Source organism: Brachyistius frenatus, unplaced genomic scaffold (genome assembly GCF_029030835.1).
Source record: "Brachyistius frenatus isolate BFR_SWC_R1_liver_20210118 unplaced genomic scaffold, ASM2903083v1 Contig_102, whole genome shotgun sequence".
NCBI lineage: Eukaryota > Metazoa > Chordata > Actinopteri > Embiotocidae > Brachyistius > Brachyistius frenatus.
In genome coordinates, this window is record NW_027210701.1 from 916,506 (window position 1) to 933,028 (window position 16,523).

General features: G+C 47.7%; 2 protein-coding genes across 2 annotated transcripts; one reads left to right on the forward strand and one right to left on the reverse strand.

Moving 5' to 3' along the window:
• The first annotated feature begins 506 nt into the window (after window positions 1-506).
• tecpr2 (tectonin beta-propeller repeat containing 2) lies at window positions 507-13,282 on the forward strand. Its single transcript, XM_069711756.1, has 27 exons — window positions 507-891; window positions 1,819-1,927; window positions 2,235-2,375; window positions 2,488-2,616; window positions 2,694-2,825; window positions 2,974-3,131; window positions 4,220-4,373; window positions 4,509-4,661; window positions 4,771-4,903; window positions 4,998-5,239; window positions 5,398-5,617; window positions 5,705-5,909; window positions 5,998-6,247; window positions 6,340-6,573; window positions 6,670-6,737; window positions 6,818-6,933; window positions 7,028-7,201; window positions 7,707-7,887; window positions 8,138-8,279; window positions 8,455-8,680; window positions 8,766-8,855; window positions 8,958-9,055; window positions 9,147-9,282; window positions 10,978-11,126; window positions 11,317-11,458; window positions 11,553-11,702; window positions 11,828-13,282. Exons 2-27 carry the CDS (start codon window positions 1,847-1,849, stop codon window positions 11,977-11,979), a joined length of 4,056 nt encoding a protein of 1,351 aa, XP_069567857.1. The 5' UTR covers window positions 507-891; window positions 1,819-1,846; the 3' UTR covers window positions 11,980-13,282.
• Window positions 13,283-14,045: 763 nt separating this feature from the next.
• ankrd9 (ankyrin repeat domain 9) lies at window positions 14,046-15,543 on the reverse strand. The gene has a single exon (XM_069711755.1). It carries the CDS (start codon window positions 15,319-15,321, stop codon window positions 14,491-14,493), a length of 831 nt encoding a protein of 276 aa, XP_069567856.1. The 5' UTR covers window positions 15,322-15,543; the 3' UTR covers window positions 14,046-14,490.
• Between the last annotated feature and the right edge of the window lie 980 nt (window positions 15,544-16,523).

Below are 16,523 nucleotides of genomic sequence, written 5' to 3' on the forward strand. Positions count from 1 at the left end.
GGAGAGAGAAGCCAGTCATTAATGTGATGCAACAATGTCATATAAATTTTAACGTTGAAAATGACAGGTCATCCAGGCCTTTATGTCTTTTAGACATTCTTCCAGTTTCACTAATTTTGTCTCCTCTGGTTTCATAGGAAGATATAACTGGGTTTCATCTGCATAACACTGCAAGTTTATGCAGAGTAAAGGTTTGAGTAAAGGTTTAATTACAGCAACCTGAAAAGCCTGTCCATAAATGTAGATTAAAATAATCTAATATGGATTTTTTTAATTAGCGGTAAAACATCAAAATTTCAGGTGGTTAAACAACTGGAGTGTTGTTGTTTTTTTGTCGGTTATATTTATTTATTTTTTTACTTTACTTTTCTGTGTTTGTATAAAATTTAAGCTATCTGCAGATATTTATTTAATAATCAATACTAGGCTAATAATTGTCACATTTACGCAGAAATCCTTACAATAAGTCGAATTTGTAGAGGAAGTATTCCACATACTCATATTAACTCAGCTGTTTTTAAATGATTTTGAAGGTGGGATCCAGTTTCCGGGTTTTCTTGGCAGCAGTCACTGAGGTTCCACTTCCTGTCATTCATTTTTTTTATGTTTGTATGAATTAATTCCTGTGGATGCAGATGGAGTTCAAACTCGCAAGTGAGACAGCGCAGTCTGTTTTTAGCGGTTGGAGGCTGGAGGAGTACAAAATAACACAAAACAAAGCAGAGTCTCGGGGTACAGCACTGTGACGCCAGCAGGTGGCGCAGTTTGAGGACAGCCTCAGTGTGTAAGCTGTCAAGACAGAGGGCGATGTCACCTGTCCGCTCTTTAACATCCTGCTACAACAAAAACATCTGGACAACCGTCTGACCGACCCTTTGCTGTCAGCTCTCAGTAAGTGCCTCACGGTCTTCTTCCCGTTGCTAACGTTAGCCCGCTGCTAACTGATGCTAGCCAGCCCGGACTCTGTCTTTGAAAAGCCTATTCACAAACAACGCGGTGTGTGTTTGCTATTGTTGACAGGCTGTTGTTTTGGGGGATGTTTACTGTCAGCTGTCATCTTCTAAAACACGCTGTCGAGCTAACGTTAGCCGTGTTGTCAGACGGCGTCACACCAAACTCCGTTAAACGAATGCTCAATTTAATATTTCTCTCAGTTTTGTCAGCTCTACATTTACCGCCAGCCATAATGATGAATTCCTAATACGTCAGTACACTATTTTGCTTCATTCGGGTTATGTCACCAGACAGCGTTTGAATCATGTTACATCGGTTAATCTAAATAATTATGTTACGTTTTTATCTGGCTGTTCGTTACCGCCCTCCGTGTCTCTGGTAAGGGGATAATAGTGGACACGCCGCAGATGAATCCTAAAACATGAATTTATATAGTCGTAATGCCGAGTCATGTTATTTCAAGTGAATCCCAATGACTCTCAAATTATTGTCCTTACAGTGTTGTATATTGTCAGATAATTACCAAAGGATTCGTAAACAGTTGCTATTTCTAAGCGAGTTTGGCGCAAAGGAGCATACACCTGATCAGGAAGCAAAACGCTCATGGCGTTCGCCACACCAAACTTCATTAAACAAACTGTCAGTTTAGTTTCTCTCTTCATTGAAGCTAAAATACGTTCATTGCAATACAGAACATGATATGTGTTAGAGTTTGGAGAATGTCTATTTAATTCGGTTCATATTTGGTCCACCAAAGTGCTTTTAAATTTTATAAAAAATCTCAGCTGTTTACGTTGGTTCATGTTGTTCGGTGTCGCCCTTCTTTTGAAGTGTTTTTGATTGGAGATCTGAACTGGCTTGTAGGTTGAGCTGAGTCCACTTAAGGAGCACCATGGCAACACAACCGAGCCCGCAGTCGGTCCTGAGGGAGTTCTGTCCGCTCTACTACCTGCTGAATGCCATTCCTGCCAAGGTACTGACCCGTTCCAAACCTGGCCAAAACTCAAACCAAGGTACTGACCCGCCCCAAACCAGGCCAAAACCCAGGTTAAAGTACTGACCCCTCCCAAACCAGGCCAAAACCCAGGCAGAGGTACTGACCTGTTCAAAAGCAGGTCAAAGCACAAACCGGGGTAGTGACCCCTTCCCAATCGGACCAAAACACACGTCAACGCACTGACCCATTCTAAACCAAGCCAGGCTTCCAGGCGTTGCCGAGGTGATGATATTCTCGTTTTAAGTATAGAAGATGAAGATGAAGACTGTGTGTGTCCCTGCAGGTCCAGCGGGGGTTCAGGTCCGTCCTGGTCTACCTGACGGCTCTGGACAGCAGCAACGACTTCCTGGCGGTGGGCAGCAGCATCGGCATGCTCTACCTGTACTGTCGTCGCCTCGCACACATGAACAAGTACAGCCTGGAGGTCAGAGCTCTTCTTCTGTGGTGCTCATCAGTGACAGCCCCCAGTTCTCAGTATCCCAGAATGCATTGTGCTGCAGTGGTGTGTTGAGGTTCTTTTTGTTTGTGTGTAACAGGGAAAGTCTGACGCCATCACAGCTGTGAAGCTGCTCAGCTGTTTTGATGACCTGGTTGCCGCGGGAACAGCTTCAGGTCGGGTGTCAGTTTTCCAGCTGGTGTCTCCACTTCCTGGTCGCAACAAGCAGGTAAGAAGGTCAACAGGTGTCACTGCAGGAATTCACCTGTCTGTCTCTCTCTAACTCACCTGGCTGTCTCTCTGCAGCTGAGGCGTTTCGATGTGGTTGGCCTCCACAAAGGCTCCGTCACGTCTCTGGCCTGGAGCGCCAACGGGATGAAGCTCTTCTCTGGAGACGATAAGGGACGAGTGGTGTTCTCTGCTCTGGACCTGGACCAGGTGAGCATACCAACAATACAGCACGGTTCCTACGGTGATAAGACACGGCAGCTGACTGTGTGTGTGTGTGTGTGTGTGTGTGTGTGTGTGTGTGTGTGTGTGTGTGTGTGTGTGTGTGTGTGTGTGTGTGTGTGTGTGTGTGGTCCAGGGGGTGTGTAAACCTGTGTTGCTGCTGGAGGAGTTCTCAGGTGTGGTCCAGATGGAGTACAGTCACCAGGTGCTGCTGGTCTCAACGCAGCAGAGATCTCTGCTGTTCTGCACACAGAGACAGGAAGTCCTGCAGTTAGGCTCCAAGCCCCGCAAGAGGTGTGCTATATAACATGTATCATACAGCACCCAGGTAACACACAGGTAACACGCAGCACACAGGTATAGTAACAATCAACACACCCCAAACGTGTGCAATACAACATACAATCCACAGTACATGTTCGAGTAGTTGGCAGACAGCACTTGACAGTTGTTAGTACTGATACTCGTTGACAGTATTTCAGTACTTGTTGATGGTATTTCTCTTCTCGCTGACAGTAGTGAGTACAGTTACTGGTTCACAGTATTTATCAGTACTGATACTTGCTGACAGTATTTCTGTGCTTGTTGACAGTAGTTCTGTACTTGTTGATAGTACTCCTCAGTACTGATACTATCTGACGGTAATCCTCAGTACTGATACTATCTGACAGTACTTCAGAGTACTGATACTCGCTGACAGTACTCCCGAGTACTGATACTCGCTGATAGTGCTCCCGAGTACTGATACTCGCTGACAGTACTCCCGAGTACTGATTCTCGCTGACAGTACTCCTCAGTACTGATACTATCTGACAGTACTCCTGAGTACTGATACTATCTGACAGTACTTCTCAGTACTGATACTATCTAACAGTACTCCTCAGTACTGATACTATCGACAGTACTCCTGAGTACTGATACTATCTGACAGTACTCATCCGTGCTGATACTCTCTGACAGTACTCATCAGTGCTGATACTCGCTGATGGTACTCCTGAGTACTGATACTTGCTGATAGTACTCCTCAGTACTGATACTGATACTTGCTGACAGTACTCCTGAGTACTGATACTGTCTGACAGTACTCCTCAGTACTGATACTCGCTGACAGTACTCCTGAGTACTGATACTATCTGACAGTACTCCTCTGACAGTACTCCTCAGTGCTAATGCTCGCTGACAGTACTCCTGAGTGCTGATACTGTCTGGCAGTACTCCTCAGTATTCATACTCTCTGACAGTACTCCTCCTCCTCAGTACTGATACTCACTGACAGTACTCCTGAGTACTGATACTATCTGACAGTACTCCTCAGTAATGATACTATCTGACAGTACTCCTAAGTAATGATACTATCTGACAGCACTCCTGTGTTCCTACAGCAGCGGCAGGTTCGGCGCCTGCTTCCTGCCGGCTCTCTGTAAGCAGAGTGATCTTCAGGTGTTTGCTGCTCGACCTGGACTCAGACTGTGGAGGTCTGACGTCAGAGGACAGGTGGAGGACACCCGGCTGCTCAAACCACTCTTCAACACACAGGTACACTGGGAACATCCCCTACTGATACGACTGATATGACAGCTGTATTCTGTTCTTCCATGACTATTCACTTCTTCTCTGTCTATTAATACCTACAAAATCTGTCTTATCTGTCCGTCCACCTGTCGGACTCAGATACCTCAGTTTGAGTTATTTCCTCGTCCCGGTCCAATTGGAGCATACCGTCCGGCAGACCGACAGCTTGGCTTGCTCAGCTGTTTCCTCAGAGAGGGCTGGATCCTGAGCTGGAATGAGTACAGCCTCTATGTCCTCGACTGTCTCAACGAGGTACTGCAGCTACTTGGCGGATGTTAAAGTCTGGTCTTGTAGTACCACTTTGTACTTTAGGAGTTAAAACACGCGACACACTAACGGGGCGACATGTGTTTGTTTAAAGGTAGCGATCGGAACTTTGGAGAGCAGCGGAGACATCGTATCTGTGTCGTGTTGTGACAACGAGATCTTCGTCCTGAAAGGAGACAGAGACATCATCCGTCTCTCAAACAGTCCCGAGGGACTGGCCTCCAACTGTGAGTACTACAAGTACTACTACTAATACTAGTACTAGTACTAATACCAGTACTACTGCTACTGCTAACCCTCCTGCCCGATTCTCTCCTTCAGTGTCGGAGCTCTCAGTCCGCCTCGCCTCACCTCTGACCACGCCCACCATCCTCCAACCAAACGGATCAGTGGAAACGGCTCAGCCAATCAGAACCATGGCCATCATTATAGAGGGAGGGGGGAGAGAGGAGGGAGGAGGAGAGGTGAGACTCTGTGATGAAGGACCAGAACAGGAAGAGGAGGCTGGAGTGGAGGAGGTGGAGGAGGTGGAGGAAGCAGAGGAGCAGGAGGAGCAGCTGGAGGTGACTGACATCCCATATTTCTACCAAACTGGTTACCTGGGTGACCTGTAGACTGGTTACCTGGTTGAGTTGCAGATTGGTTATTTTACTATAGTGAATCTTACTTGTTGTTAATACAGCAGGTGTCCATCTGTCCCTGTTTGTCCATGTCTGTCCAGGTGATTGAGTTCTGCCAGCGGTCCGGTTTGTTCACCAGCGACTCTCGCAGTCGCAGCAGCTCTGTCACTTCCTGGGACAGTCTCCATGGAAACGTCCCGGTTACCGCGTCCAACGAGCAGAGCTCCAGGCGCTACAGCGCCCCCCTGGGTCAAGAGGAGATGCAGCAGGAGCTGGTGGTCAAAGCCATTAGAGTGAAGAAGAAAAGGAGGAGGCGGCAAGGCAAGTAGAGAGAAAGACAAAAATGGACAGACAGAAAGACAGACAGACAGGTATTACTGACTGTCTCGTGTCTCCATCTGTCTTCAGACAGCAGCAGTGGAAACCGTCTCTCCGAGAGCAGCTGTTCAGACTCCATGTTTGTAGCCCAGGACGGCAGCTGTAGTGACGGAGGAAGTGGAACTCCTCTGAGTGACCGAGCCTCCCTCATCGGTCTGAACCTACAGAACCAGGACCAGGACTCCCAGGAGGGAGGGAGTGTGAAGGATGGAGAGTCTTCCTCCAACCAGTCTGGGTGAGTAGCTGATTACCTGTAGACTGACATGATCATTATGTCTCATCCTTGTCTCCTGCTGACTCAGCTGTCTCCCCCTTGTCTACAGCTCCTTCCTCCCTCCTTCCTCCCTGCTCCTCCAGGGCCTGGGGAATCAGCTGAACCTAGGAAAGGGTTCTGGTCCTGGTCCAGAGGCAGAAGTCGTGCCCCCGACCCCAGATGTAGATCTGCTGCTGGAGTGCACCTTCTCCTACATGCACAACTCAGAAGAGGATGATAGGCTGGAGCCGCAGCCAATGGAGGAGCAGGAGGACGAGTTTCTGAGCCCTCTGATTGGACCAGAGGAGGAGGATGAGGAAGTGTGTTGCAGCTTGTCTCCAGACAGGTTTTGGACATAATCATTTCCCAAGTCCATGTATTTTAATGTAATGTGTCTTCTGTGTGTCTTCAGGAGGACGACCTGGCTCCCCCTGCTGGTCTGACAGACCAGATGTTTTACTCCACTGTGTCCAATTTGGGCAGGAGGCCCAGTATGTCCAGTGATGAAGAGGGAGACATCTACTGTCACAATCCGACCCCTGCTGGCAACAAAGAGGACACCCACACTTCCAATCAGGCGGAGAAGACGACAGACAAGCAGACGGACCAGGACACACAGGACAGAGACAGACACAAACCTGACCAGGTGAGACTTAAACAAACCTGACCAGGTGAGACTGAAATGAAACCTGACCAGGTGAGCCTGTCTGCAGTATTTAATATATATCTTTTTTTTTTTCAGTTGGCAGAAAGCTGGATGGGATACTCAGGACCAGGATGTGGGATACTGAGCCTGCAGGTGACTGACAGGTAGGTCAGCAGGTGTGCGGTCAGGTGTCTGCCAGGTGTGTGGTCAGTTGTGTGTGACAGGTGACGTGTGTGTGTTTCAGGTTTGTGTGGTGTCTGGATTTTAAAGGAGGACTGTTCTGCAGCGCTCTCCCTGAAACAGGACTCAGCTGGCAGCGCTTTGAGGACAACGTCCACCAGATGGCATTATCACCTTCAGGTGAGCTGCTGAAAGGTTATACCTTCCTCCTGCTCCACCTCCTCCTCCTCGTCTGTAGCATGAGGTGGATGCTAACGGTTGCTAACTCCAACAGGTAACCTGCTGTGGAAGGTGGAGCAGAAGAGCATGACAGCGTTTGCTTGTGCAAAAGTTTCGGTGAAAGGAAAACGTCACTGGTATAAAGCTGTGGAGCAGACGGCCTTCGTCGCCCTGAGCGACGACTCTGCCTGGATCATCAGGACCAATGGAGATTTGTACTTACAGACAGGTGACTACCTACCTCTGACAAGTCAACACCCACAAATCCACTATGTAACCATAGAAACAATTGATCCTGCCTCTTGAGTTTCCCCTGTGCATCAACAGCAGTACAGGGGTTGTTGCCTGTTGCCATGGTTACAGTATAAATAGGGACTGCCAGAGCTTAATTAGACTTTTAACTCAACAAAATATTATCACTTAATTAATCTATACAAGCACTGTCACACTGTCTGATGTTTCTCCTGTAGCTGTAGTGTCTCTGCCTGACCAGCAGGGGGCATTGTGCTGCTGCGTGCCTCCTGTTTAGATGTCAGCATTATGTTTTGTGTTAATGTTTCTGTCTCAACAAGAAATCAGACAAACACCAAATAATACAACGATATTGATACATTAAAATGAAACAACACATGATACAGGATTCATGATGAATATTTTGTGTGTTTGGGTCACAAAGGATGGAGGTGGAGGTGAGGAAGGATTCATTTTCCGCTGCCGTCTGCATGTATTTTCAGGTCTCAGCATGGACCGTCCCTGCGCTCGCTCGGTGAAGGTGGACTCTCCCTGCATGTTCGTCCAGGTGTGTGTGAGAGCAGGTGTGGTCTGGGCTCTGAGTGAACACAAGGCCTTATTCTACCGAGAGGGACTGAACAGCTACTGCAGCGAGGGAGACGGATGGAAGTACGACACTGTCAGGTAATCCTACCACCGCAGTTCTACTACTGTAATTGTGCAAAAATACTACTGTAATCCTGCAGTAATACTACTGTAATCCTACTACTGTATTCCTGCAGTAATCCTGCTGTAATACTACTGTAATCCTACTACTGTAATCCTGCAGTAACACGTGTGTGTGTGTGTGTGTGTGTGTGTGTGTGTGTGTGTGTGTGTGTGTGTGTGTGTGTGTGTGTGTGTGTGTGTGTGTGTGTGTGTGTGTGTTTTGCAGTGAGGCTCAGGGTCTGGAGCTGATGTGTGTTGCCCTGGGAGACGGCGGGACGGCCTGGGCGCTGGATGCCAGCGGCAGCCTCTGGTTTCGAACGGGCATTTGTTCCTCCAAACCGCAGGGAGATGATGACCACTGGTGGCAGGTAGAGTCTGAACACCTGTCGGGACCAATTTTGTGTGTTGGACCGTAGTCGTGAGTACGTCTATGTTTGAGGTTCACTTTTAGTCGTCAGGTTGGAATAAGGTTGATGTTCAGGTGAGCAGGCAGACGTGCAGGTGTTTCACAGATGTGTTCAGCAGCCGCTTTCTCTCCCTCAGATCAGTATCTCGGACTACGTGGTCTTCGATCAGGGCAGTCTGTTCCAGACGCTGCTGCAGGCCACGCAGAGTGTTGCCACAGTAACCAGGGCGCCGGTGGAGCGGGTGGTGGCCTTCCTGTCGCAGTATTCGCAGTGCCAGCCGAGCCTGGTCAGCGCCAACGCCAGCGGAGTCTGGGTGGCCTCGGGACGGAACCAGCTGCACCTGGCCCGGGGCAGCCTCGTGGGTCAGTAGAGTCCAGTAGAACAGCAGAATATAATTTGTAGATGAGGTCAGTTTTAGTTACTGTTTGTTCTTGTGGTTTTTTTCAGGAACTTTCTGGCAGAACGTCGTCCCGAGAGGAACGGTTTCAACCACCAGGTGGACCTTCATCACGTCGTCGGCTGTGCCTCACAGAGAAGGTAACACACCTGCTCACACCTAAATAAAATAAACACCTTTATGACACACCTGAATATGAAACACACCTGTGCAACAGTCTTTCTCTGTGTAACCTGTCTCAGGTACATTCCTGTGGTTGGCTCAGAGCAGGAAGGATTTGTTCTGTGTTTGGGATCAGGATGGAGAGCTCCGCCCTTCCTCCGTCCCTCTGCCACCTGAGGTAAAAACACCTGTCACCTGCCTCTGATTTACTCCGATGGTCTACCTGTTTGCCCTCCTGACGTCCTGCTGGGTTCTACCTGTGATCTCAGGTGGAGCTGACCCACCTGTCCTCTTGCCGGGACGCTCTGTGGGGTTTGGACACTCACGGCCGAATCAGCATTCGAACGCTGTCTCCGTCCTGTCCCTCCGGTCTGCACTGGACCCTGTTGGACCTCAGCCAGCTCGGTACGTACCTGAATCCTCCAGGTGAACTCTGGGAGGACTTTTGTTTTAGAAAACACTGTGCATTGGCCCTTTAATGTGATTTGATATTAGAGGGAGTGTCGGATTTGTTTTCTCTTATTGGTGGAACTGTGCGTATGTGTGTGTGTGTGTGTGTGTGTGTGTGTGTGTGTGTGTGTGTGTGTGTGTGTGTGTGTGTGTGTGTGTTGGGGGGAGGAGGGGGTAATTTCTGGTCAAATTACAATGTTACGTGCACACACACACACATGTGTCTTTCTAACTTTGATTGGACCCTCGTTGACACAAACCACTTCAAAGTCCTCTAAACTTAAAACTGGTTCCAACCTGAACCTAGAAACCAAGTCTGGACCAAAGCAGACCAAAACATCCTCACAGTGTCGAAGCATCCTCATCGAAGGTTTCAAAATGTGTCACACGATCAGAGGAACACATGTACACTCACTCAGCTGTGTTTTTCTGTCACCCTGACGGGTGGACATTGTGTAACAGGGTTGTAATTCAGAGGCCAGTGTGTGTGTGTGTGTGTGTGTGTGTGTGCGTGCGCGCGCGCGTCATAATGTAACTTGACTGATAGGTCAGGTCTGTTTTTAGTTCCCCTACCCTTCTCACTATCAGAGACCACATGACTGTCTGGCTCGTCAACTCCACCGTGTTTATAGACACAGACTGAGAAAGTAACACCCAGTCGTCCAGTCAATCAGTGCTGCATCAACTGACAACAACCGGTGTGTCTGATCTTCAGACCCAAAATCAGTCCTAAACCAAGTCTAAAATCAGTCCCAAACTAAGTCTAAAATCAGTCCGAAATCATGTCCAAAGTCAGTCTTAAAACATGTCCAAAGTCAGTCTAAAACCAAGTCAAAAATCAGTCCTAAACCATGTCCAAAATTAGTTCTAAACCATGTCCAAAATCAGTCCTAAACCATGTCCAAAATTAGTCCTAAACCTAGTCCAAAATCTGTCCTAAACCGAATTCAAAATCAGTCCTAAACCATGTCCAAAATCAGTCTTAAACCAAGTCCAAAATCAGTCTTAATCCAAGTCTGAAATCCGTCCTAAACCAAATCCAAAATCAGTCCTAAACCAAGTCTGAAACCAGTCCTAATCCAAGTCTGAAACCAGTCCTAATCCAAGTCTGAAACCAGTCCTAATCCAAGTCTGAAACCAGTCCTAAACAGAGTTCAAAATCAGTCCTAAATCATGTCCAAAATAAGCCCTAAACCAAGTCTAAAACAAGTCTTAGATCTTGTGTCCAGCAGTGAGACGTCCTCTCTGATAAACCATCAGCTGACTTCGAGTCAGTTTAACTTTAATTCATTACAAATCAGTAATGTAAACTGGACCTTTAAAACGTGTGCTGATCACATTATCAATATAAAAATGACACGTGACTCTGACGCCGTTGACAAACAGAAAAATAATTGAAACAACTGCAGTTTGGGAAGTCAGAAGGACAGTTTGTCAGTCTGCTGTGAAAAATTAGGCTGTCTCTCTAAAACAGACTGACTTGGAATCTGTTCCGATCACATGACTCTGCTCGTGTTCCTCCTGTACCAGACTGTGCTGCATGTGACCAGATAAATACCAAATAAACATTCACCAGAAATCTCAAACCTTGTCATATTTAACTCTAATTGCTCAGGTGTGTTCAGGTAAAAGGTCACCTGTGTGTTACAGGAAGTGTTCGTCTGGTCAGTGTAAGCTGTGGCAGTCAAAACGTCTGGGCCGTGGACAGTCGAGGAGTCGTTTACTTCAGAGTCGGAACGCAGCCGATGAACCCGAGCATGATGATGCCGGCCTGGATCCACATAGAACCACCTGTACAGGTAACACACTCTGGATCCACATAGAACCACCTGCACAGGTAACGCACTCTGGATCCACAAATAACCACCTGTACAGGTAACACACTCTGGATCCACAAATAACCACCTGCACAGGTAACACACTGGACCCACATAAATCCGCTGTGTGTGTGTTACCTGTCCATGTAACTGTAATGTCATGTGTCTGCAGCCAATAGGAGTGCAGCTGGTCAGTATTCAGACGAGTCCTAACGATCGTCTCCTCTGGGCGTTGGACAACAGAGGAAGTGTCTTTGTGAGGACCGGACTCAGTGACGAGATGCCTGTTGGGACGGACTGGGAGCTGGTGCCAGGTACTCGCCTGTCCGATGTCACCACCCGTCTGTCCTCAGCTCTGTCCTCAGACAGACTGGTTTCACTGGTGTGTGTATATGTGTGTCCCTGCAGGTCTGGCTGTCAGTCAGCTGGTCCTCAGCTGTCGGACCGTGTGGGTTCGATGTGTCAACGGAGATTTGGCTCGACGTTACGGCGTCTCGGAACGAAACCCTGCAGGAGATTACTGGAAGAAGATCCCTGGAAACGCCAACTGGTTTACAGGTAAGACCAGGTGTCTTCTGACCTTAAGATTAGATTGATTCAGCACAGGTGTTTCTCAGGTGTTTCCTAGGTGTTTCTCAGGTGTGTCTCAGCTGTTTCTCAGGTGCGTCTCACTCTCTTTACAGTTACTCCAGAAGACGAGTTGTGGGCAGTGACTCTAATTGGTGGATTGTCCCGTCGGCTGACGAAGCTCCTTCCACAGACGCCCAGTAGACCTGCTCCCATAGGCCCCGCCCTCGGAGGGGACGATGTTGACGATGAATGGGAGCTCATCTGACCTGTGACATCACTGTCATCTATTTTTGGTATTGATTGGTCTCATCTGGATTCACCTGGCTGGACGCTGTGATGTCACGTTACAACACCTGTTTACGAACTTTCCTTTCGGGCAGACAGGAAGTGGGCTTTGTGATGTCACAGCTTGACAGACACGAAGTGGGCAGGTGACAGCCAACGTACAGGGAACTCAAGTGGCTGCTGGGAAATATAGTTAACTTGTATTTTTGTTGTAACAGGAAGCACTTTAATCCATAAAGGGAGGGGGACCACACCCTCACTGACAGTTGTTTTACTGGATCAGAACCAGTTATAAACCAGTAATAAACCCATTCCTGGGTACCGGTTCCTACTGGTTCTCACTGGGTCTGACTTGTTAAAAGTGGGTTCTTAATCTCTTAATAGTTATTCCAGTTCATTTCAGACTGGTTTTAGAATTTGTAGTTTAGTTCAGTGCGGTCATACTGGTCCTGACTGACTCTAACTGCTTCTAACTAGTTCTAAAAGGCAAGTTTTCAGTTCAGTTCGGTCTGGGCTGGTTCTCTATGTGGACTTTAAAGGGACTCTAGGAACAATAACACTCCAGATCAATAAGGCTCTTTTTGTCATTTTATTGATTGTGTTTTAGAGTTAGCTTTAAGCTAAGTGGGATACTAAAGGGACATTTCACAGTGTTGAAACTGAACGAGTCTTTCATTCCAGTTTCTTCTGTAGTGTTTCTTCTTCATTGACTTTAATTAATTGTAGTCTGAAAGACCAGGCTTTGGACTTTCTGGGTTCCCAGCGTGGACGTGTATCATCTGGAACCCAACTGGACCGAACCAGACCAGACTGATTCATCAGACTGACAATGTGTTGAAGTAACCAGTTGACTGATATTTCTTTGGTCTGGTTGGTGTTGCTGGTTTTTCTCCTGTGGGCAACCCTGACTCAGGCCCCCTGTCTGTGTCTAAGTTACCATGGTAACAGACAGGAGCCCCGCCTACTGGGTCCGACTCACGAAAAAAGTGTAAATATTAATATTTAAATAACTTTAGTTTGCTGGTTGAAGAAATGAGAAAACACTAAGATCTCCCTAAAATAGATTTAAAACTAAACCTAGTAGCTGATGGACCCTGATAGACCCTGTTGGACTGTGGAGGACCCCGATGGACTGTGGTGGACCCTGATAGACCCTGTCGGACTGTGGAGGACCCCGATGGACTGTGGTGGACCCTGTCGGACTGTGGAGGACCCTGATGGACCCTGTTGGAATTTGGTGGGCTCTAATGGACTGTGGTGGACCCTGATGGATCTTGACAAACCCTGATAGACTGTGGTGGACCCTGATGGGCTCTGATGGACTGTGGTGGACGCTGATGGAACCTGTCAGACTGTGGCAGACCCTGATGGGCTGTGGAGGACCCTGATGGACTGTGGTGGACCCTGTTGGACTGTGGTGAACCCTGATTGTCCCTGTTGGACTATGGAGGACCCTGATGGACCCTGTTGGAATTTGGTGGGCTCTGATGGACTGTGGTGGACCCTGATGGACCTCGACAAACCCTGATAGACTGTGGTGGACCCTGATGGGCTCTGATGGACTGTAGTGGACCCTGATAAACCTGCTGTGAGGTTCGGGTTTGAGGTCTAAACTGGGTTTATACTTAATGGATTAAAATGATAAAACACAGAATGATCCTTTGAATGTCTCCGAGTCATCTCTGGCAGCGTTGGCATGGAAACCTGAGTAGGTGGGACTCTGTGGTGACGTCATCAACTCACCTCCTGTATTCCATTCATTAACTTAATAAACATGTTTAAACACTAAAGCAGCTTCAGGTTATTGATCTGGTTATTAATCAGGATATTGATCTGGTTATTGATCAGCACTGATGATTATTTGGTTCTGTACACTGTACAGTATATATAAACACACTGCAGCTGCATATTTAACCCCAGTTTGTGTCAGCTTGTATCCGACTGGTTTAACTGGGCTGTTGCTGGACCGTCTCTCAGTAACAAAGAGATCAGCTGCTTTACAAACACAGCTGCATGTGTGGAAGGAACAAAACAAACTGAATCATATTTTATCATAACTGTTTTATTTCATCACAGCATGTTGATAAAATATTTTCTGAGCAGGACTCCGAGGTAGAAACACGCCAACTCATGTTTTCAGCCGACCAATGCGTATGCAGGAACTTCAGCATCAACAGTCTGTTTTGTATCAGGGTTCCTCTAAAGGTCATGTGTTCCCTTATCGGCTGCAGAACAGACAAACTTCAGCTGATCAACAAAATTGATTGTCTGATATCCAACTGTTTCCTCTCGAACTTGTATCTTAGACTTACATGTTTTCTAGCACCAGCTGCCCTGTCAGTCCCCTCAGGATCCTAAACCCTGCCAAGTTTCAGTTTGATACTGATCAGTGATCAGATCTCTTTATAGTCTATTTACATTTTATTTACATCCTCAGCAAACTGTCCAATCATGGCAGTCCTTTACAGAGTTGTTTCCATGGTTACAGATATTATTGCCAGCTGTGCGGTTGCAGGAAGTCCGGGAGAGTGCTGATCCGATCCGGTCCAGATCGGGCCAAACATCGGAGTGCCTGCAGCAACAGAGGGGGCGGGGCCAGACCGCACAGCCAGCTAAACACTTCATTTCCCAGCAGGCTTTGCCAGCGTTGCGGTTCGTCCTGCAGGTGGTGCAACGGCGGCGGTTTGGGCAGGAAGAGCAGCAGGAAGTCGAAGCAGCGCTGCGCGTGGCGTCGCTCCGACGCGTCGCAGGAGACGAGTCTCTGCAGCGCGACTTCGAGCCCGTCGGGTCGCGCTCCTTGAACCAGCAGCAGCAGCAGACAGTCCGAATGCGACAGCTCCACCGCCAGCTGCACCGCAGTCTTTCCTGCGTCTGCAACATGTGCGCAGCCGCCGCAGCTATCCAGGTATTCCAGCGGCTTGCTCTGCGCATCGCAGTCCTTCAGAGCCTCCACCACCATGCCGAGGATCGATACGCGGTTGTAGCGCACTGCCAGGTTGAGGTGCGGCGCCCCGCTGCCCCGACAGCAGCAGAAGCTGCAGCGCGGCGCTTTCAGCGCGCTCACTGAGTACCTGTTGAGCAGGTAGCGTGCGTAGTCCTGGTGGTTGTGCACGAGCGCATACAGCAGCGCTTCAGACGGCATGAAGGCGCGCGGGTGTCCGTCCTCCCAGCAGAAGACTTCCATGGTGCGCATGTCCTCCAGCAGCCAGACCGGCAGCCGCTCACGCACCGCGCAGTAGAGGGAGAACGCCGTCCGCTCACACTCCCGCTGAGACGAAGACGAAGACATGCAGTCCAGCTGAGAGGACAGCAGCCACGGCATCACCCTGGACACCTGAGCGACACCTTAGGAGACTGGAAAACCCCTGAGGGACACCTAAAGACCCCTGAGGAACACCTGAAGACCCCTGAGGATACCTGAGCACACCTGGACCGACACACCTGTTCTGAAAGAGACAGAATCTCTGAAACTAAACTGTGAAGCAGCAGAATGATCTGATGGCGGTGTAGAAGACGGACTCTAGGTCAAACCTCCGTCCTCAGCACCTCCACCCTTTAATAGCTCCTCTCCCTCTTCCCCCACCTCCTCCCTCACACCTCCCTCACACGTCCGGCCATGTGCTCCTCCCGCCTTCAGCTCTGTGTGGATGTTTGTGGGGATCAAGTGTCTCGCATAGTGAACATAGTGGACTTCGAACTGTTGCAGGTTGTAACGAGGACAGTAAAACTCAGTAGAAACACGTCCAGCTCTGATTCAGCTGACAGGAGATCAGTTTATCAATAAGAATATTAGTTATTGATGAGAGCCTCATTATTATTATTATTATTATTATTATTATTAGATGTGATCAGACAGAGCAAGGAGGGTGTGTGTGTGTGTGTGTGTGTGGGGGGGGGGCTGATAAATACGTCACGGAAGTTTGTTTACCATCAGAACACAAATACAAACAGACCATCTGATAATTTTGTTACTTTTTTTATTTTGTTAGTTATTTTTTTTACTTTCTTATTTTTCTTACTGTCTGGAATTTATTTGTTTATTTTGATTTGTTTACTTGTACAAAAAGTTTTCTTTCAGTTTAACAAACAACAAAACAGAAATAATTGAAGTTAATGAATAAAAAAGTTTAAAACAACCAGAAACAGTAATATGAATATTAGCAGCAGTGTAAAAAGTAACTGCTGTTTTTAATTACAAAAATAAAGTGCTTCTTCACTGCTGCTATGCAACTCTGTTGCTGTTGAGGAGCGCCCCCTGCTGGTGACTCGTAGTCATCACAGGAAGTTTTGTCGTGTTGATGCAAAATAATCAAAAACTAAGGAGAAAAAATAAGGAAATTTAAAAAGAGAAAAATATAACCTACACAACAAGGAGGGGGTATATTAATACAATTTCACTATAAAGTACATGAATGTGAAATGTCCACAGTGTAGCATAATACAGTAGTATAAAAAGTGTAATAATACACAGAGTACTAGCTACATTAATGTATTTAGGGTAGAGGTGTGAGGAACTCGTGCAAA

Bases quoted from the DNA above. Each gene is read 5' to 3' on its own strand.
- tecpr2 (XM_069711756.1), top strand. From the start codon at position 1,847: ATGGCAACACAACCGAGCCCGCAGTCGGTCCTGAGGGAGTTCTGTCCG. The intron at 2,376-2,487 runs GTCAGAGCTCTT...TGTGTGTAACAG, and splicing joins TGAACAAGTACAGCCTGGAG to GGAAAGTCTGACGCCATCAC. The intron at 7,888-8,137 runs GTAATCCTACCA...TGTGTTTTGCAG, and splicing joins TGGAAGTACGACACTGTCAG to TGAGGCTCAGGGTCTGGAGC.
- ankrd9 (XM_069711755.1), bottom strand. From the start codon at position 15,321: ATGCCGTGGCTGCTGTCCTCTCAGCTGGACTGCATGTCTTCGTCTTCG.